This window comes from Elephas maximus, chromosome 1 (genome assembly GCF_024166365.1).
Source record: "Elephas maximus indicus isolate mEleMax1 chromosome 1, mEleMax1 primary haplotype, whole genome shotgun sequence".
NCBI lineage: Eukaryota > Metazoa > Chordata > Mammalia > Proboscidea > Elephantidae > Elephas > Elephas maximus.
The window spans coordinates 71,369,584-71,391,532 of record NC_064819.1 but is presented as its reverse complement, the minus strand read 5'-3'; the positions used below and the strand labels follow the sequence as shown (position 1 = coordinate 71,391,532).

The 21,949-nt window shown below is 40.2% G+C and overlaps 1 protein-coding gene across 1 annotated transcript; it reads left to right on the top strand.

Annotated features, from left to right (window-relative positions):
- Positions 1–3,055: 3,055 nt before the first annotated feature.
- C1H6orf62 (chromosome 1 C6orf62 homolog) lies at positions 3,056–18,383 on the top strand. The gene is made up of 5 exons (XM_049884951.1): positions 3,056–5,418; positions 7,265–7,441; positions 9,313–9,435; positions 13,779–13,913; positions 17,239–18,383. The coding sequence occupies exons 1-5, from the start codon at positions 5,290–5,292 to the stop codon at positions 17,362–17,364; spliced, it is 690 nt and encodes a 229-aa protein (XP_049740908.1). The 5' UTR covers positions 3,056–5,289; the 3' UTR covers positions 17,365–18,383.
- Positions 18,384–21,949: the final 3,566 nt, after the last annotated feature.

Genomic DNA, 21,949 nt, shown 5'->3' with positions numbered 1-21,949 from the left:
CCTAGGCTGTAATTTTTACAGAAGCCCGGGTGGCGCAGTGGCTAAAGTGCTCGGCTACTAACCTAAAGACCTGCAGTGCCAACCCACCAGCAGTCTGCTTCTGTAAAGACTTAAAGCCTTAGACACTTTATGGGGCAGTCCTATTCTGTCCTATAGGGTCACTATGAGTTGGAATCCACTCGATGGTAACGGGTTTGGTTTGGGTTTTAATCTTTATAGAGGAGCCCTGGTGGTGCAGTAGTTAAGAGCTCAGCTGCTACCTAGAAGGCTGGCAGTTTAAACCCTCCAGCTGTTCTGGGAGAGAGAGAAAAATGTGGCAGTCTTCCGCAAAGCTTACAGCTTTGGAAGGCCCTACGGGGTAGTTATAGTCTGTCCTATAGGGTTGCTATGAGTCAGAATCCACTCAATGACAACAGGTTTGGTGCTGAGTACTTTAACATTGTGCCAGCAAACCCTTTGTTAACTGTGAAAGTAAGTCAGCAAAATGCAAGCTTTATCTTTCAAGGTTAGAAATAATTTGGAAACCTTAGAAGTCTTACCCTTTGGTTCTGGACAACAATTTATATTGAAGGGTAGGGTCCATTATTCTTTTGTGTCATGGGTGATGCAAAAATTTTCTGATTTTGCAAAGTGAAGAGCAGTAATTTGGAGGCCTACTAAACTTTAAAATTTCACCATAAAGCATAGTTGATAAAGTAGCTTTGCTTTGTTGTAGAGGAAAAACTCTGAGTTTGCTTAAAGTAAAATAAAGGTTTACTGAAAGAAGAATCATTTGAATGGGGAAACGTGGGCTCCACTGAAGTGAATCCAAAGAATCCAAACCAAACCAAAAACCAAACCCCTTGCCGTCGAGTCGATTTCAACTCATAGCAACTCTATAGGACAGAGGAGGTACAACCCGCAATAAGCTGACTGGTGTATAACAAAGCAAAAGAATCAAAGGTGGGACATTGAGAAGCAAGCTTTGGATATCACTGATTACAAAGTCACATTCGGCAAGACAGGATTCGTTGACAAAAAACTATTGCTGGATATGATTAATGTAATGATGACAAGTACTGGTCCTAAGTCTTTCACATATAATTACTCACAGGAACACATTCCATATGTTAACTTATTTTCCTGGGGGTGGTCTGTATGTAAGTCACAGGATGACTGTTGATAGGAGCCATGGAGGTGGTTCCGACTCACAGTGACCCTATGTACAACAGATCAAAACACTGCCCCATCCTGTGTCATCCTCACAATCATTGCTATGTTTGAGCCCATTGTTGCAGCCACTGTCAATCCATCTCATTGAGGGTCTTCCTCTTTTTGCTAACCCTCTACTTTACCAAACATGATGGTCTTCTTCAGGGACTGGTCCCTCCTGATAACATGTCCAAAGTACACGAAATGAAGTCTCTCCATCCTTTCTTCTAAGGAGCATTCTGACAGCATGACTTAAAAAAAAAAAAAAACAAGCCTGTTGCCAATTGAGTTGATTCCAACTCATAGTGACCCTATAGGACAGAACAGAACTGCCCTTTAGGGTTTCCAACGAGTGGCTGGTGGATTTGGACTGCCAACCTTCTGGTTAGCACCCAAGCTCTTAACCACTGAGCCACCAGGGCTCTGACAGGATGACTAGAAGGAGATATTCTGAGAACTGATTGTTAGAATATCTTGCTTAGGGCAGAACAGTTCCTGAGGGTGTCTTATACTAAAGGTTTGATAAACATTTGTGTCAATATCCCTTGAGACAAGGTATGTCATCCCTGTGGGATGACCACAGAGAAAAGCAAAGTGTCACTTCTGTTATAAAGGTCAACTGCCTTCTGTAGTCAAACCTAGAGTCAAAGATGGGGTTTGGGTCCATTTTACCTTAGTCAAGTGCCTCTAAAATTTAGTGCTTCTCTTTAACTTATATCGAGCATCGACCTTTGCTGATTACTTACTTACATAATTTGAGTTTTTATCAACACATCAGAGCTCTCAAAAATGGCCTCAAAGCTCTTTGGCGCCAAGATTCATGTGATTCACCGGCTAAACGCTCCACGGTACCCTCTTCACACCTTGAGGAAGGTAGAGAATCATTTAACGGGCAGGAACTAGATCTCAGATTCTGGGGGAATTGGCAATAAGGGGAAGAAAATCTAGGGAAGGTTCGCCTGCTTCTCTCCTAAAGTCACAGCAGCAACCTAAGCGGAGTCTTAGACCTTGCTCAAAGCTTGAAGGCGGCTCTCCCAGCCCGCGCACGTGGCGAGATACGGACCCAGGGCCGGCGAGACTACAATGAGACATTTTCTGCTACCCAGAACCACCCAGTACTGTGTGTTTTCTGCTACACATGGTTTAAATTCCAAGTACCGGAACTGAACTCGCAATTCGTCCACGCAAGATGCTCCAGGGCAGACCCCCAGAAAGACTACCAATCAGTAGTTTAGAAATACAACCGTAACAAGGCGAAATGAGAAGCTGCCCCAAGATCCGGCCAACACACACTTCCCTTTTCCTCTTTCACTCCGCCTCCATCCTTGCCTACTCCCCGCCCACTTCCCCAGCCTGGGCCAGCCTGGCTCGCATGCCCCGCTCGGTCCCGCGTCCTGCTCAAGCCTGAGAGCCCGATGAGTCCGGGAAAGAGCAATTCCATCCGGGTGCCGTGTCGGGGAGGGCAGAAGGGCGTGGCTTGTGACGTCACCAGCTGGGGGCGAGGAGCTAACTCTGGGGACTGGGACATCCTGACGGAGGGGCGGAGGGAGTGGCGGGGAGCCCCCTTCCCCGCCCCATAGGAACGCTATACTGGAAAGAGGGGAGACTCTCTATTCCCAAACTCCCCTTTGCGGCGGCCATGTTATTTAGAAAGTTTAACTTCAAAGACGCAGCCTTTTCAAGCGTTTTTGTACACTCCTTCTCTTGTTCTTTTTTCCTCTGTCCTTAATAACCGTGACAACCTCCCCGCCTTCTTGTCCTTTCTCCCCCTTTATTCCTGCGTAGATGGTGGAGGCCCGCGGGGTGCGCAGCCGCAGAGGGTTCGGGGCGGTGCCGGTGAGGGGTGGGTGACGCAGTGACCGTCGCTGCCATTTTAAGTTGTTTGTTCTTGTTTCTTTTCTCAAACGCGACTCTGCCCCGGACCCGGGAGGCGCCCGAGGCCGTCGCCGCTTCCGCAGCCACCGGTGGGGGGGGGGAACGAGGCTGTGCCACCGCGGACGCTCACTATCCGCTTCGGCTTTTCCCCCCTCCGGGTCTCCTCGACCTTCTTTGATGAGAGCCGGAGCTCGACCGTGGGGAGAAGAAAGACTCAAGAGCAGATGCTTGGACTGAAATAACTTTATTTGGGGGGGTTTACTTCGCTGACGGAACCTTTAGTGCAGGGCTCCCCTTCCCTTCCTCCCCTCCCCCTCGCTGCCAACACCACTCCTATCCCCCCCTTCTTTCTCCTCGTGTTTCTTCTTCTCTGTCTCTCCCCGTCGCCGCCACCTCCGCGTCCTTCCCCTCCGCCGCCGCCCGGGGCGCCGAGCCAGACTATGGGTCCCAGCTGGGGGCTGAGCGGCGGCAGTAGCGCGGGCGGCCCGGTCACAGTGCGCACTGCAGCGGGGATGGAGGGGCTCAGTTGGCTGGTGGTTTTCTCTTGACATGGCTCCTGCCCGTGCTGCGAGCAGCGCCCCCGCCGCCGCCTCCTCTTCCGCCGCCGCCGCCGCCACCGCTCCGCCCGCAGGCTGCGGCTAGAGGGTCCGAGCCCCGCCCGAGTGTCGGTCAGTGAGTCCCGGTCTCCGCGGGGACAGAGAGGGGATTTCCCCGTCATCCACCCTCGCCCCTGCTGCCTCAGTTCCACCCCCTGCCTCCTCGGGCAACAAACTAACGACCCTACCCCGAACAATCCAAACTCGGAGAACATGGTCTGTTCAGAGTGAGAGAGAGCTAATCCGGAATCCGGGAACTTAATCTTTATTTTTTTTGGGGGGGTGGGGTGGGCTTAACTTTTTGAAAGTGATTAATATTAATACAGTTATTTTCTTTTCTTCCCACTGATCCTACCCATTTACCCACTCCCGCCTACTCTATCCGGGCGGGAATTGTTTCCACGATGAAATGAGTGAAAACCTGAGTGATCTCCTGTGTCTCCCGTGGTGCGAGTGAGTCGCTGCCGCTGAAGGCAAGGGGTGGGGTTGGGACCTGGGGGGTGAAAAGCAGGTGGTCCCCGGGCACTGCCTGGGATTTGGGAGAACCCGCCACCTTTGCCTCAGCAATGCTCACAAGAAGATAAACCGCGCTCCCCACCATCTTGAACGGGGGCATATTCACAGAGGAGGCTCCCTCGGGGAATGTAGGACTCATTGCAGGGCTGGGGGTGTTGGGATCCCGGGCATTAATCAGGTCTGACCACAGAGCCGGAATAATTATTATATCGTATTATATACCCTCATTCCCTCTGCCATCATGATTCTCCTTGGCAGCAGCATTAGCAGCCGCCTGAGGGTGAGAATGTGGGTGACGGGGAAGTTGGTAGTGACTCCGCTGTTTTTTCTCATGGCTCCTTTGGGCAACAGCTGCCCACCCCCGGTATACACTGTAGTTGATTGCAGGGAATCCCTGTACCTCTCCCCTTCCTTCTCTACCGATTTTGCACTTTTCTCTTTGCTCACCACCAAGTGTAATCAATAACAAGCACTGACTACATAGCAATAGTGAAATCTGAAATAACTAAGAATTAATTAGGTACTACAGCCATGGATCTGGCTGGGTAAAATCCAATTGGGTATTTCAGTTTCATTCACCTACCCTGTTTCGGTGTTTTGTTTTTGTTTGTTTTTGTATTTGGAAAGCAAGGATCATACTTCCCTCTTCCCGTTCCGTTTCTAAAAAGAGGGAAGAAATCTGAATGAATTTTAAGGATTTTTGGACTGGTGTCAGCTGTGTTTTATTGCACACCTAAATCCTGATAATAGGCTTTTCATTTCGCCCTAAAGCTTTTATTTTGGCAGTTAAGCCTAATGCGTTTTCCAAAAAGTTAGTTCAAGTGTTTTCTCCTCTTTCTTTCCTTCCTCCCCTTCCTTTTTCCCATCTGACCCCAAACGTTATTGTCCAAACATGACTGGACAGCAGCTTTTGTTTCTTGACCCTGTAATATGACAGTCTGCTAATATTGCCAGAAGGTGCAGTTTTGGGGTTACAGTTGTGATTTTAGCTATTCAGTCATATTAGCAGGGGACAAAAAATGACTTGTTTCTGTTGTACTTGAGTCTTAAGAAAAAGTGCCCATAGTTTAGTGACAATTTCCAAAGGCTTTAGTACCACCTGTATTTCAAAATGGGGGACCCAAACTCCCGGAAGAAACAAGCTCTGAACAGACTACGTGCTCAGCTTAGAAAGAAAAAAGAATCTCTAGCTGACCAGTTTGACTTCAAGATGTATATTGCGTTTGTATTCAAGGAGAAGGTAATTTAAAGTTCTTAAAATGTGAATTAGCACAAGTGATTTTTTTAAGTGTATACTATTAGGTTATCTGTTACTCTTAAACAACCATGGATGTTAGATTAATGAACAGTTGAAAAAGTACTTTGTATGCTTTCTCTTGTGGGTAATCGTGTGGATTGAGCAGTTGTGATCTGGAGATAGTTAATTCTAAAGTTTAGGGCCCACTTTTAGTTGACCTGGGTGGGTAACATTGTCAAGATTTAGCTTGTGTGACGTTACATAGGGAACTTTATAGCAATTTAAAGATTGTCATATATAAAATATAAGTAGGCTGTTTGAAAGTGATAAATTGGAATCAAGATGGTTATATGCTAAAATCCTGTGTTTTTTCAACTTCATGGTATAACCTTTTTTGTGGTATACTTAATGAAATACAAATATACTTTAATTTATAGAGTAGTTAAATACTGCAGTGGGTAATTGGTATTAGAATCACGAATTTTTTTTAATTCAACATTCCTTAAATGGGAAGTTTAAAAACAAATTTTTTTTTTGGTCTTAGAGTTAGTTCTACAATTAAGTAGCAAATAGTGAGTTGTGAATAGTCAGGAGACCATGACATAAATAAGCAGTAATTTTTTTCGACTTAAAACAGTTTCTAAAATAATCAGTAAAGCTTTTTGACTTGAGATTAGGTTATGAGTATAAGGAAGTATTACTTTGATTTTGGCACTGAAATTGTGAGCTCGTTTCAGATCAGAAATACGATCTTAGTATGGTATCAGTTTAGTATTTGGGAGTTTTCCCAGGTTTTTACTCCACTTTTAACGGTTATTTACATTTAGGAATATTCTTAGCTGATAAAACATAGCAGTGTAAAGTGGCTTCAAAAATGGTTTGTTTTGAAGTGTTTGTCCCAAGATCAGGTAGTAACAAGGATTTACTTCCTCGTATTCTCTGTTTTTTAAATAAAACAAGATAACTGCAAAATTGATAGAATCAGATTTTAGTTGAAGGTGTCATAAATAGGTTCAGTAAAAGTTAAATCCAAGATGTAAGTGATGAGACTAGATCTTTGAATTTAATCTAGAAGACGTCCCAGATTGTACCGTCTGTTTTTTTTTTTAACACCTGTGGACATTTTTTATTCTGTGAATGGACAGTACCTGGGCAATCACCACAAATAGTTCATGATTATACCCCGTACAACCGAATTTTATAAGTTTAGGTTGACGATGAGCCGTTGATCTTACCTAATTTTGAAATTCAACTTTTGGTAGAATTTTTTTCTCCTTTCAAATACATTTGTGTAGTTCCATCGTGCCCAGGAAGAGAATGAAGATTGAAACGTATTAGGAGTAAAACGATCGACTTGTCTCAATAGTTCTTTTTTTCCTTTTAACTGCTGAGGTTTTAATTTAGTTATATGTAGCACCAGTTAAGTGCTACATATAGAATTATATCAAGTCTATATCTTTTTTTTTTTTTTAAACTTTAAGAGTGTGAATGTTCCTTACAGCATTTAAGAAATGTTATTGTCTAAAATAAGTATCTTCTGTATAAGTCAGAATCAACTCGACGGCACTGGTTTTGGTTTTTTTTGGGGTGGGGGGTGGTTATGGATATCATAATACTATGACACCGGGCAGTTAAAAATTCTGATAGTAGCATATTTGTGTATGTTAGGGGTGATGTGTATGTTGGGGGTGAATAAAAAGGATCAGTCTATCTGAAAATCTGTATTTTCAGGGAAAAGTTACTTCGGATGGTTAATTTTGCCGTGTTAGAACACATTTAACGTTGTTATGTGAAGTGGGAGTTAAGACATTGTGCTACCGGTGAGTAAATACAACATTTTTTCTCTTAGAAGAAAAAATCAGCACTTTTTGAAGTGTCTGAAGTTATACCAGTCATGACAAATAATTACGAGGAAAATATCCTGAAAGGTGTGCGAGATTCCAGCTATTCCTTGGAAAGTTCCATAGAGCTTTTACAGAAGGATGTGGTACAGCTCCACGCGCCTCGTTACCAGTCTATGAGGAGGGTAAGTACTGTTCGTAAGTCTGGTTTTGGTAGGTTAGTTTTTGTGAGTTAAGCTTGCATTTCTTTCTTTTGTCTTTTTTTTTTTCTTTGTCGTCATAAAAATGGGTAGTTTACTATGGTTATGAATCTCTTTGGGTAATATAAGTTTTGTGTAACCAGAAATTAAGAGTCTTTTACAAGGCCTGTAAAATGTATTTAGGTCTTGTCAGTTAGTGGCATGTATAAGTAAATGAGTTTAAATTTCTAAAAATTTTATTGTGGTTTAATAAGTGTTTGTCGTTACAGCCATTTTTAAGTGTAAATTGAGTTTTAATTTTTAATTTATTAGTCTTCTAGGGGTAGAATTCATTCTCAGCTACTGTCTGACCTCCAGAATTTGACAAATATTTTTTGATGGTGTGTTTTGTTTGTCCCTATTCACTTGTTAGTCAAGCCATGTTAATGACTGGGATTATGCATTAGAGTCTTTAAACATCTACTGTGTTTGATTAAAGAAAAAGAAACAAAACGGTTGCCGTCAAGTCCATTCTGACTTATGATCACCCATGTGTATCAGAGTCACACTGCTCCGTAGGGCTTTCAGTGGCTGATTTTTTAGAAGTAGATCCACCAGGCCATTCGTCCAGGCTCTTCTGAGTAGACTTGAACCTCCAGCCTTTCAGTTAGCAGCTGAGCACACTAACTGTTTGCAGCACCCAGGGGCTTCAGTGTGTTTGATAGAGTTAGAATAGTCTAGTTCTGCCCCCAGACCATTCTTACATGGATAAAGTGTGTGGAGGGATCCCTTTAGTCTGAGTTAGGTGCTGGTGATAGCCAACTATTTTTAATAATTCAAGTGCTGCGCGTAAAACTTTGTTTTTAAATTCCTAAAATAGGTTTGGTTTGTAAAAGTTGACTTCAAATAAAACATGTATGGATAACTTTGCTTATGTGGTGTTATGGTGGGGTACATTATTGCTATGAAGAATGTTTTTCCTTTTTGTGGGGAAAACTAACATCATGCCCCTTATAAATGAGAAACTTAAAGCAGAAGGTATTGTTAGTGCTAACCTTCTAAATTTCTGCAGCACATGGAGAGTTAATCTGGATGTTCCTGAATATAAGAGGTCCTCACTTTTAGTGATAAGTGTTAGAAGACTGGAGATAACCATGTTCTGGTCTGGTAAAAGATCATTGGCCTTGAAAATTATATGTTGGAGTGTGAAAGGGAACAAGAATTGAGAAAATGAAAGGGAAGAAGAATTGAGAAAAGGTAGTTTTCTATCACCATGTAACAAAAATAGCATTGTAGCTGTAATGAGGTAGTGATTCATATCAGAAGGCCCAAGACACCTTTGCTTAAATTGGTTCTGATTTTAATGGGTAAAAATAAAGCTATAGGGGCTTACCAAAACACACACATACACTGAAACACAAAATCAGCTTTAGTCGGAGTTTTTGCTATGTACTGATGAATGTAGGCCTTGGTGTGAGAAATACTGGATTGAGTGACTTCCTTGTAGACTTTACCGTTTGGTATACCCGTTGCCATCAAGTTGATTCCAACTCATAGCAACCACGTAGGCCAGAGCAGAACTGCCCCACAGGGCTTCCAAGGGTGTACATCTTTACAGAAGCATATTACCAGGAATTTTCTCCTGTGTGGACTCTACCAGATAAAATTTAAAATTACAGTCTGTGAGCTAATCTGATTGCGTACAGTCCTATTACTATTACTTCTTAAGAGGTAATTTTTAAAGTTACCTTTTGTACTTGTAGAATGTCTTTATAGTCAAATCCTGTAATGTGTGACATTGCTTGTTTAGCTTTAAGTTTCTTTGAAACTGATTTTTGGTTTTTTGTGTTTTTTTTTTTTTTTTTGTCACTTTCTAGGATGTAATTGGCTGTACTCAGGAGATGGATTTCATTCTTTGGCCTCGGAATGACATTGAAAAAATTGTCTGTCTCCTCTTTTCTAGGTGGAAGGAATCTGATGAGCCTTTTAGGCCTGTTCAGGTATTTTATTCTTTAAAAAAAAGTGTAATCAACAGTTCACTGAATGAAAACTCCTGGAATAGGATCTAACTTGAGAAATTCTTAGGGAATACGCCTTCTAATAAGTTGTGTTTCATGGGTCCCTTCTGTCTTTTTGAATGTTAAGATGTGAGAGGAGAAAGCATTTGGATTATAGAATCTCTTGAGATTGAAGTGCCTCTAACTACCCAGTATGTCTTTGAAATTATGGCAAGAGAAAAATTTTTCAAGTAAATATGTCTTGATTTAGAGAGGGACCCATGGATGAGCTTCATAAGATCTGTGACCCTCTTCCCTCTCCACCCTGAAGTAATATACTTAACTAGTCTCATTTTTACAGGAGTCCAATCTAAGAAAGTGCTTAAGAAACACTTTTCTAGAAGTTGATTTGTGTATAAAACTATAACCCAAAAACGCAGTGCCGTCGAGTCAATTATGACTCATAGCGACCCTATAGGACTGAGTAGAACTGCCCCTTAGAGAAGGGAATTACATTTTGTAGTGATTCATAATTAACCTTCTTTGACATCTTGCTAGCGTTTGACTAGTTTGTAATTTGATGTATTTGATAATTTCTGGTGTTAATTTAAGGGCACTTAGCTGTGTGTTGATGATCCTAATTTTATTTACAGTATATAGCTTAGCATAGAAAAAAAGGAGAACGAGATGCATCAAAACGTTACTTATGGTTAGTTCTAGGTCTGGTATAGGTGACTTTTCTTTTTAATACTTAAGGTATGTATGTATATATTTTCATAATTTATTTTCTGTAGTGAGCATAAATCTATTTTATAATCAGAAAAAAGAAATAATGACTCTGAAGACTAAATATTAGAAGTCTTATGTGAAGCTAGTTGTCTGGAAGTATGAAAACTCTGTCATTTAGAACGTTTTATATCTGTTTTTCTGAAGGATATTTATGGTGCTTTTGTGTTTGACAGACTCTCTAAGCTGGAATACTCGTCTGGCCCTGTGGTGATGTTGCCACAGATCAACTCAAATTATTCCTTTTTCTAAGACTATTTGACAGTAAAAACTTCTCAAGATAATGCGTAGGCTAAATACAAGTAAAAGTATCATTATATAAACAAAAAACAGTTGTCGTGAGTTAACTCCGGCTCATGTAGACCCCATTTGTACTCCATAGAGTTTTCAGTGGCTGTTTTTTTGGAAGTATATTGCAGGCCTTTCTTCAGAGCTGCTTCTGGGTGAACTTGAACTGCCAGTCTTTCAGTTAGCAGCCAAATGTGTTAACCATTTATACCATCCAGAAACTCTTATCATGTATTTGTGTCTTTTAATGGATATCTAACGGACATGAATATGTTGGCAAAAGGAAAGGGAATACAGGCACGGAAAAAGCATGTTTATAGTTATCAGGCAGGTCTTACAAACTCCTCAATTCATACTACTTTCAGGGAGCATTGTTAGATTTTTTTTTTTTTTAATTCAGAATTTCCCATTGGAGAATTACAGATAATCCGTTTATCACCTGGCACTTCATCTCTCCCTCTGGGACCTAATTTGGAATAGTTAATCTTGTTTCAAGTACTACTTTACTTTGAAATCATGGCTAACGTTTATTGAGAGTTGGCTGTGTTAGGCATTCTCTTAAATATTTTATATACATTTTATCTTAGTCCTTCCAATAACTAGGATATACATGAGCCTCATTTTGCAGAGAAAGAGGCAGACAGTTAAAGATTAGGTAGATGGTAGATGTGAGGTCATGCTGTTTGTTAAGTGGCAGTCAGGACATAAACCTGGACTGACTGTAAAGCTTGTGCTCTCAACAAGTGCACTGTACTATGGAAAGTTCCCTGTATTATTAGAAAACCTTAAATTCTGGACTGAATATAAGAAGTAGGACATAGGTAATGTCTTTTGGTTTTAGAATTCAGCTGCAGCAGATAAATTAACAATGTAAGAACTAATTTACTTCCCTCAAGATATTTAAAATATTTGAATATCCTGACTGAGAAGCCTTAAGTCTAAATAATCTAGAACAAAAGGAAAGGTAAACTATAACTTTGCAAACTTTTTTTTTTTGAACTGCTGAAGGGCTTTAAAATCTGAATACCTTGGCAGTGAGATTTAATAGGAACCAGAGTAAAAATTGTCCTTAAATATTGAGTTCCTGGCATATTCAGAGTTCTGCAAAGTTCCTGGGTGGTGTTAAAATATGTCCCTTAATGCTACTGCCCCAGGTTGGATCTTCATCCCACTGTTAGAATATTTCATTACGTTTCTTCCAGAGTTGCTTATTTAATGCTACTTATAAGAGTTTTCTTTTTGGTGCAGACCATTCCTTTTCAAATCTGCATGAGTCCCTATTTTCAATAGGATAGAATTGAAATGCTTTAAAATTACATTCAAGGCCTTTTTCAGTCTCACCCAAACCTCTTTTCAATGTCATATTCTATTGTCCTCTTTCATCTGCTCTGGCTTTGCCATATTGGAGTACTTGTAGTTTTCCTATTTGAACAATACCTTGATTTTGACACAGCTTATACTTGTGTTGGTCCTATTTCCTAGAGTGACATTTTTCCAAATTACTAACCAGTATGACTTTCCCTTGGGAAAATTCTTAATCTTTCAAGCCCCTATTCAAATATCACCTGCTAGTGCTCCTTGCATTGCCTACTCTTAATTATTTCGTCTTTCCTCCTATAGCACTTAGATGCTAAGAGCCCAATTTAGGGTTTCACAAATAAACCACCTCTTGTTCTAGAAAAGGATTTGAAGCAAGTTATGTTTTATATTTATATGTGCTTCCTTTCCAGAAGTGAGTGAGCCTCTTAAGGTTGAAATAACTTCAGTTATAGCTTCCAGTATCTAATATAGTGCTTTCTATGTGCTAAGAGTCCAATAAGTATTTGAATTTGTACAGAGGTACAAAAGCAAATAAGATTATTTAAGTTGGAATCTGAACACTTAATACGAATTTTAAAAAGGAAATGTTAATTGCAGTGAAGAATAAAGTAATATGCTATACGGCACTTGGATCCAGCCAGGAGACCATATCTTATTTTTTAGCTTAGAGCCTATTAAAAAAATAAGATAAAATTCTAGATAGCAGGAACTGATAGTTTTTCTGTGTTGGGGTTTTTTTTTTTTTAAACTGTGTTCGACATAATAAAGGAATAAAAATTGAACCAAAATGAACCAGCAGTCATTTACAGTACCCGTAACCTGTTGCCATCGAGTTGATTTCCAACTTATAGCGACCCTATAGGGCAGAGTATAACTGCCCTATAGAGTTTCCAAGGAGCGCCTGGGGGATTTGAACTGCTGACCTTTTAGTTAGCAGCCGTAGCACTTAGCCACCATGCTACCAGGGTTCCCATGTAAGTATCAGATGATGTAGGTAAGGTCTCTTAAGTTTCTTGAATTTGAGGTTAAACTTGGTCATTTCAGCCAGGATTTAGTCTCTCCCAGTGATAACCACGAAGATTTTGTGGGAGGATGGAGTTGATCGTCATCATGTTAAAAGATTAAAAGAATGTTCTGGCTTAACTATGTTAACAGTCCTTTATAATGTGAAAACATTTTTTAAATAACCTGAGGCTAGCTGTAAAAAAAAAAATGACCCTTAAAATCTTTGTACAAAAATATCAAGAGGTTCATAAATCCTCTGAAGCCCATCTGTGTGAAGAACAGAACTATATTTCAGGGTGGGCTTTCGTTATTTCATTTAATCCTCTTAACTGCCCCGTGAAATGGGTTAGAGCCTTATTTGATAGGTGAGAAAGCTGAAATTTAGAAGTTACGGGGTCTGAATAAAGTCACATAGCTAGTGAGATGTACAGCTGGGATCCGAATCAACATTTCTTTCCAGAAGCCATCATAGTGTTTACCATCATTGAAAGGAAGGAGATGTCGTTGGGGTTTAAAAGTACTGAGGTGAGGGAGTCTTGAGCTGAGTGGGTTTGGAAATGTGATTTTATGAAATTTGGTAGTAGACAATATTATTTAACTGACATATTAGGATTTAGGCATTTTGGTGTGTATCTTTTCTTGAAGGTCATATTACATAATGAAGTGCTGCCCAGTAGAACATTTTTGGTGAAAGAAATGTTACACATCTCAACAGGCTGTTCAGAATAGTGGCCACTAGCTGTATGTGACTATTGAGTACTTGAATTATGGCTACTGTTACTGAAGAACTGAATTTTAAGTTTTATTTAGTTTAAATTTGAATAACCATGTATGGTTATTGGCTACCGTATTGGACAGCGCAGATACAATGCATATGGATGCAGGAGATGTATCAGGTAGTGTAACTTGTTTGTAGTTATTAATAAGTGTTTGCATTTCTTATTTAGGCCAAATTTGAGTTTCATCACGGTGACTACGAAAAACAGTTTCTGCATGTACTGAGCCGCAAGGACAAGACTGGAATTGTTGTCAACAATCCTAACCAGTCAGTGTTTCTCTTCATTGACAGACAGCACTTGCAGGTAATGAGCATTTTTTTTTGGAAAACCACTTAAGGGCTCATTTGAAGATACTAGCTTATTGGTTAGTAAACTGTCTTCTTTGCAGGAAACTTAGTTTTGATCTGCCTTCTCAACACTGCATTATTTTTGAAGTTATTTAAAAGACAAAAACAGATGTCCTTGGGCTTGCCCTAGAACAATGGTTCCCAAACTTTGCTGCGCCTTAGAACCATCTGAGAAGGTTTTAATAGCCATGACTTGAGCACATAGTAGATTGGAGAACCACTGCCCTAGAGCTGTTCTATCTAAAGTCTAGTCAGCAGGTCAGCATCAACTGAGAACTGGTTGAAAATGTAGAATCTCAGACGCTACTCTGGTCCTGCTTCACCAGAATCTGCATTTTAACAAGATCCTCCGGTGACACGTTACATTTTGAGAAGCATTGGCTTAGACTTTTTTAGTCAAAATCTAAAGAGTTTGAGGCACATTTGGATTTAAAAGATCCACATGTGCTTCAAATATGCAGTTCTAATTCAAGCAGTAATCCAATTGTATTTATTTGTTCTTGTTTGTACTTCAGGTGAAAGTTTGCAGAGCAAATGAGTTTCTCATTAAACAATTAATACACAAGGTGATTTGTGACCTTGGTTGCCAACCCAGCAATATGTCAACATTCCCCTCCTCCACCCCAGGTTCCCTGTTTCCATTCATCCAGTTTTCCTGTTCCTGCCGTTTCGCCTGCTTTTGGACTGGTTTGCTCGTTTAGTCTCGTGTACGTGATTGAACTATGAACATGTTCTTCATGTGTGTTATTGTTTGCCCTATACACCTGCCTAATCTTTGGCTGAAGGGTGACCCTCACGAATGACTTCAGTACTGAGTTAAAAGGGTATCCAGGGGCTATACTCCTAACATTTCTCCAGTCTGTTAGACCAACAACTCTGGTCTTTTTTTGTTTTGTGAGCTTGAATTTTGTTCTGTATTTTTCTCCTGCTCAGCCTGGGACCCTCTGTTGTGATCCTTGTCAGAGCAGTATGTGGTGGTAGCTGGGCACCATCTAGTTTTTCTGGGCCCAGTCTGGCAGAAGTTTTGGGAGTTGTGGTCATTAGTACTCTGGACAAATCTTTCCCTTGTGACTTTGGTCTTCTTCATTCTCCTTTGTTCCAGCCAGGATGGAGCCAGTAGATGTATCTTAGATGGCCACTTGGATGTTTTTAAGACCCCAGGTGCTAGTCACCAAAGTAAGATGTAGAACATTTTCTTTATAAACTGTGTTATGCCAGTTAAGCAAGGTGTCCCCTGAGACCATGGTCCCCAGCCCTCAACCCAGTAACTCCATCCCTCAGGATGAGTATTCCAATTTAGTTCTTAATTTTATGAAACATTTTTTATTCTCATCAGACTAACCCGGAATATCCGTTATTATTAGAAGTTTATGATAGTTTATTATAAGCTATTAACCTTTTAAAAATAGCATCATCCTGACTTAGCATTCAATAAATGAGGGCCTGCAAAGTGCCAGGCATTGTACAACAATGGACAAGATAGACAAAAATCCCTGCCTTCATAGAATTTACATTCCAGTGTGGGAGACCCAGCAATAAAATATGAAAAATATGTAGTATTTAGATGTTAGATAGCGATAAGTGCTAAGAGAACAAGAAAGCAGGTATGGGGAATATAAATTGTTGGGGAGTTTGAAATCTTAGAAGACGTCTCTGGGTGATTGAAGACCACGCCTGCAAGTTTATTTTTAAATAAAGTTAAGAGTGTATATATGCAAGATAGTAAAAAATGCAAAGGTGAATTACACTGGAACGGTTGGTTGGTCTCCCTAGTTGTAGATGAATTTGGTCTTCGGTGCTCTTAGTCGCTTTCCTCCACCCGGCTTTTGTTGTTGATCTTCATAACTTGAAAATCTGTTGCCATATTTGCATTATATAGAAGAGTTCATGAGGGAGATGTTAGGATAGTGGCCAGCGTGTGTTGTGTCATGTGCCAGGCTCTGTCCTAGGAGCTTTACACGTATAAACTCATTTAATCCTCAAGACAGTCCTCTGAGGTGAGAGTGTTAATATTCCCATTTTATAGTTAAGGGAACAAAGATATTAACTTGATCAAAATCACTGAACAGATCATGTGCCCTTGATCATAATACATGATTTATGTATCATCTGGTTTATCATAAGGACTAAAGGTTAATCTTGGATGGGCAGGTGGTGTAGAGGCACACACCTGGAGCTGGTGGATCTAATGTAAATGCAGACACTGTTGTGGTCTTGGACAAGTAACTTTAGTGAGGACGTTCTTCGGTTAAATTGGGCAAATGATATTCATAAAGTTGTGATGATTGAAATGAGGTTTTATATGTATACATATTATATAGGTTTATTTACATATATAGACTGCCTCAGACAGATCAAATTGCTTTCCCTTCCCCCTCCTTTTTAAGAGGTGCTGTAGTGAAAAGAAATGAACTTTGCAGTGAGGCCTGGGTTCAGATTTCATCTCCCACTTCACAGGAGTGGTTATTTGTGAAAACTCCTAGCACCAGGGCTTCCCAGTTCAGTCATGGCTGAGGAAGTGACGTCAGAACAGACCTGAATTTTTAACATTTGAATGAACCAGAACTGTAACTGAACCGGGAAAAACTACAGGTCTAAGCCCTGCTGGAAACTTAATTTCCCTCCAGAAAACAAGGGTAGCGTACCTGTTGCGTAGCAGCTAAATCTCTTGCATATCATGCTCTGCACAGAGTCTGATACAGCAGTACCTGCTCCAAGGTTGTGGCTGGCCATGCAGCTTTGAATGGGGGTCGCTCTCCTCAGTGTTGGCAATAATCCAGTCTCCCTCATCAGGCTCCCGAAAGGGGTCACTATACCTCTTCTAAGTCTCCCATTTTTGGACTTCCACCTGTCATTTTTCCCATTCCAGTTATGGTTCCAAATCCACCTAAATTTTTAAAAATTCAGGTCAGTTCTGGTTTCACTTCGTTGGCCGTGGCTGAACCGATTCGAACCAGTTTGAAGTCCTGCCTGGCACACATTTATCATAACTGCTTTCAAAACTAGAGTTAATTTAGCTGGTAATACTTTGACTTTCTTCTAGTCCTTTGCCCCAGGATATGCTTAAATCTTTTATTTCTATTTTTGTGTATCTTGCGTGGCAACGTTTTGTCTTCCTAACTAGACTAAATCCCCTAAGGGTGGGGACCATATTTTATTGCCTGATTCTGTATGTTTTGTTACTGTGTCCATAGGTGCTTAGTAAATAGTGGAAGATAGACTTTGTGCGACCATTGTTAAAGTCTTACTTATTAAGAATATTAAAAATTTTCCCCTTCCAGACTCCAAAAAACAAAGCTACAATCTTCAAGTTATGCAGCATCTGCCTCTACCTGCCACAGGAGCAGCTCACCCACTGGGCAGTGGGCACCATAGAGGATCACCTCCGTCCTTACATGCCGGAGTAGAGCGCTGACCAGCACAGTGGAGAAGACCAGAGAATGCAGCAGCAGTGTTTTTCTTGTTTTCTTACCACTTATTCTTTCAGAGTTTAAGGAAAATGGACTCATGCACAGAACACTATGCATTTTGAAACTTGTTCATCCTGGATTTTTTTAAATCATTTGTATCTGAGAACTTAAAAAAATTAGATGTCTTCTGCACAGACTGTGTGAAAGAAGATGCTTTGCATATTTGCTGCACTGCATCAGCGTCTTTCTAAAAACGTGAAGTGAAAGGACTGTTGTACACTGAAACGCTTAAATGTATCTGAAAGCACAAGGGGCTACTCGGTTTTGATGGTCTTCCCATTCGTGCTGGTTTTTGCCTCTTTGGCATCTGTCATCAGTATTTAGAGGGTGAGAAGTGAATGTAACAGGTCTAACATTTTAAAACCTTAGAGCTTTGCTGTGATCACCGTTGTTCCAGAGCACTGTCAGGTTAATTCTAATGACCAGAAGTGGTTGTTAAAAAAATAAAAGGAGAGCCACGGGAAAGAAATCTTAAATGAAAACAAGCATCTCACTGGAGGCATTCTTGCCTCATATGTTACTGTGCCATGTTTGTTTCCTGGTACTCATGTATTGTTTTTTCAGATCTCTTTCCCCAAGTTGCTGTTATAAGAGTGTTCTGCTGAGTGTGGATACAGTTACACACGTTAAAGCAGATCTGGAGTCTGAAGTAGCTAACGCAGCTATAAAACTGAGAATACATTCATAGCTGCAGAAACAGTGATAGGTAGAGGATTTTCCTTTTTGGTTTTTGTTTTGTTTTTTGGTTTTAAAGAGAAGGGATTTTACCAAAAAAAAAAAAAAAAAAAATCCAGTGAATTGTGCATAAATACTGGTTTCTATACCGTCTTAAAGAAAAACTTAAGAGGGTTTTTTGGCAGTAGAAAAAAGTTACAAAAGTTGGGATCTTAAATTGTGAAAAAAAAAATTGTCAAAAAGCAGAACTCATTTTGTGCAATGAACGTAAGGAAAGACTACTGTATAGTTTGTTTTTGTTTTCTTTTAAATGAAGAAAGCTTTGCTTAAGGGTTGCCTACTTATTGGGGTAAATCTGAATGATCCAACACCTTTGGAGTAAAACTAGTGCTTATCGGCTTCCAATTGTATTTAGCTTCTGGTTGGAATTTGAAAAAATGAAAACCTAAATAAAATAGGTGAAAGTTCCTGACTATTCAGGTGAAACACAAAACTTGAAGTGGTAACTTTTTTTCCCAAGTCACGGGGTGTTATTTTATTGTTAATTGTTTGACAAGGAAACTTTACCTGGTCCTGTGCCATCCTCATAACTGTTTGTATTTTATAACTTATGGGTAAACAGTAAATTTGGGGGTGGGGTGGGGGGGGAACCGTGTGACAACTGTGTGTGTAATTTTGATCAAAATAGCAAACAAGGACTTTTTAACAGCTTTCAGTAATCAGCCTGGCCTTATGCCTGCTTCATGGAAAGAAAAAATACTGTTCTTAATTTTCGAGATGCTTTTCACATGTTCTCTGGGGTCACTTGAGAATTAGAATCTATTTGAAAGAACGCTTTGAATGTTTATTATGGCCAAGTACTGTTCTAAAGCTCTTAACTCATTTAATAACTCTGAAAGGAAACTGGTACAGAGGGTAAGTTAACTTGCCTAAGCTCACATCGTGAGTAATGGAGGATTTGAACCCAGGCTGTCTAACTGTAGAGCCCAAGGTCCTAACCATTTTACTATGTTACGTATGACACATTAAGCATTTCAGCAGCCATTTGTTTTATTCATCTTTAAATTTTTATTTGAAATAATTTCAAAATTAGAAAAGATGAAAGTAATGCAGAGAGCTCCTGTATAACCTTTACCAACATTGAGTTTTTAACATTTTGGTACATTTGTTTTCATTCTCTATACATACATTGTTACCTGTTGCTTCTCTGACCCATTGGAGAGTTGGTTGCATCCGTTGATTGCTTATCCCTTAGTACTTTAGTGCGTGTCGCAAGTTACGAGGATATCCTCTTATATAACCATAGTAAAATTATCATGTAGGAAATTTAACACTGATATTATACTTTATCATCCATATTCCAGTTTTTAAAATTGTCCCCATGTCCGTGATACAACCCCCTTCATCTGCATATGGTCATGTCTAGTTTCCTTTAGTCCAGAACAGCTCCTCAGCCCTTCTTCGTACTTCATGACCTTGACATTTTTAAAGAGTACGGGCTAATTTTTTTTTTCTCCATAATATAAAATGTTCCTCATTTTACATTTGAGTGATGTTTCTTCATGGGTCGATTTCAGTTATGCATTTCTGTCAACAACTGAAGTAAGTGATCTTAGGCCCTTCTCAAGATAACATCAAGAAGCATACTGTCTGCTCACTGGCGATGGTTTTGTTTTCCTCGTCAAAGCGTTGTCCTGCTTCTGCACTGCGTAGTTACTTTTTCCCCTTGCAACTAAGCAGTCTGTGGGAGACAACACTCAAAGACCATGCCCCTTATTAGGAGCATCACTGATTTCCTGCAGAAACCAATCTGTACTATAATGGTTGCAAGATGGGGATTTTCTAAACCTACCCCTCCTTCCACATTTGTCAGTCTTCTGTTGTAAGGAAGAGCCCTCTTTGCCATGCATCATCTATCTAAACAGACCAACCTTTTTTCTTCAATCCTGCATAATGAGCATACCTCTATCTTATTCTTGAGCACTTCCTTACTGTAAGGCACAAGATACTTTCATCTTGTAACTTCTGTGTCCTAGCCCCTACTCTGGAATCAGGCATTTGTTGAAGGAGCCTGGGTTTCTTGTCCTGGGAACTGTTAGGAATCAACATCTGGGTCTCCTGTGTGTTCACTGCTGCTAGGAAGTCTGCTTCTGCCCTTTCAGCAGATGAGCAACCATTCTAGTACAGGCTTAACTGTTAGCTTCACTGTGTCCAAATTTATTTAAAGTTGCTTCTTTTCAGTCTTTAGTAATGAAATGTTGACTAAGACTCCCTGATACAGAAATCAAATACTAGGAGTGCCATAGTCAACAAGACTTTGAGAAATAAGCAATTTGTGAATATGGTCTTTTGTTGTAAAAATACATATAACATTTGCCAATTTAACATTTTTCACATGTGCAATTAAGTGACATCAGTTACGTTACTCATGTGCAAGCATCGCCAATATCCATTGCCAAATTTTCCATTATGAACTTGATCTTTTTAAGACTATTGACTGGGAGATTCAAGATATGTGTGGTTTTATTCTAATAGTTTGCTTTTTTCCCCCTTTAATAAAAAAGATGCCAGTCTTATACAGTGAAACCTGTGAGAGCTGGAACTTGACGGTAACCAAAAACCAAATCCATTGCCTTTGAGTCTATTCCAACTCATAGCGACCCTATAGGACAGGGCCGAACTGTGCCATACGGTTTTCAGGGAGTGCCTGGTAGATGTGAACTGCCAACATTTTGGTTAGCAACCATAACACCCTGTAGCTCTTAACCACTGCACCACCAGGGCCCTGGAGGTTGATGGTACTGCCTTGTTTTTCCACCTTTGACAGGGTGCAGTCTTACCACTTTTCTATTGCACTCTGTTGGTGGAAAACATTTGCGTTTTCCATCTCTGACAGGTTTCCACCTTACACAGGTCCTGACTGCAGGTTTTGCTGTAATTATCACAGAAAAGCAGCACACCCATTGGACCATTCCCTCTGTCACTAATTTGATTTGCCTCAATTTTTTTTTTTTTTTTGTACTTTAGATGGAAGATTTACAGAACTAGCTTCTCAGTAAACAATTAGTACACATTGTTTTGTGACATTGGTTACCAACCCCACAACATGTCAGCATTCCCTTCTCAACCTTGAATTCCCTATTACAAGCTTTCCTGTCCCCTCCTGCCTTCTGGTCCTTGCCCCTGGGCTAGTGTGCCCATTTAGTCTCATTTTGTTTTATGGGCCTGTCTAATCTGGCTGAAGGGTGAATCTCAGGAGTGACTTCATTACTGAGCTAAAAGGGTGTTCAGGGACCATACTCTGAGGGTTTCTCTGGTCTCTGTCAGACCAGTAAGCCTGGTCTTTTTTTTGTGAGTTAAAATTTTGTTCTCCATTTTTCTCTAGCTCTGTCCAGAACCCTCTATTGTGATCCCTGTCAGAACAGTCAGTGGTGGTAGCCAGGGACCAGCTAGTTGTGCTGGACTCTGGTGCTGTCTCAAACTTTCTTGAGTATTTAGACCAGGTAGCTCAAAGTATTTTCCAATTTGGGCCACGGGTAGTTATTTGAAGTTTCATGCTCTTGAAACTGGGTTATAAAAGAAATGGAAATGTGGCATGGCATTTTAGAGCTCCTAAGAAGGACCTAAAATTCATTATGGGTTAACTTAATATTTTTCCTTTAGCTTAATATTGGACTTTAGTTTTTTGTTTTTCCCTTCTAAATTTTATTTTGTTGTTATACACAGCAAAAGGAACCAATTCAACAGTCTCTACATATAGTTTAGTGACACTAATTACATTCTTTGAGTCATACCACCATTCTACCCACCTTTTCTGAGTTGTTCCTCATTAACAGATTCACTGCCC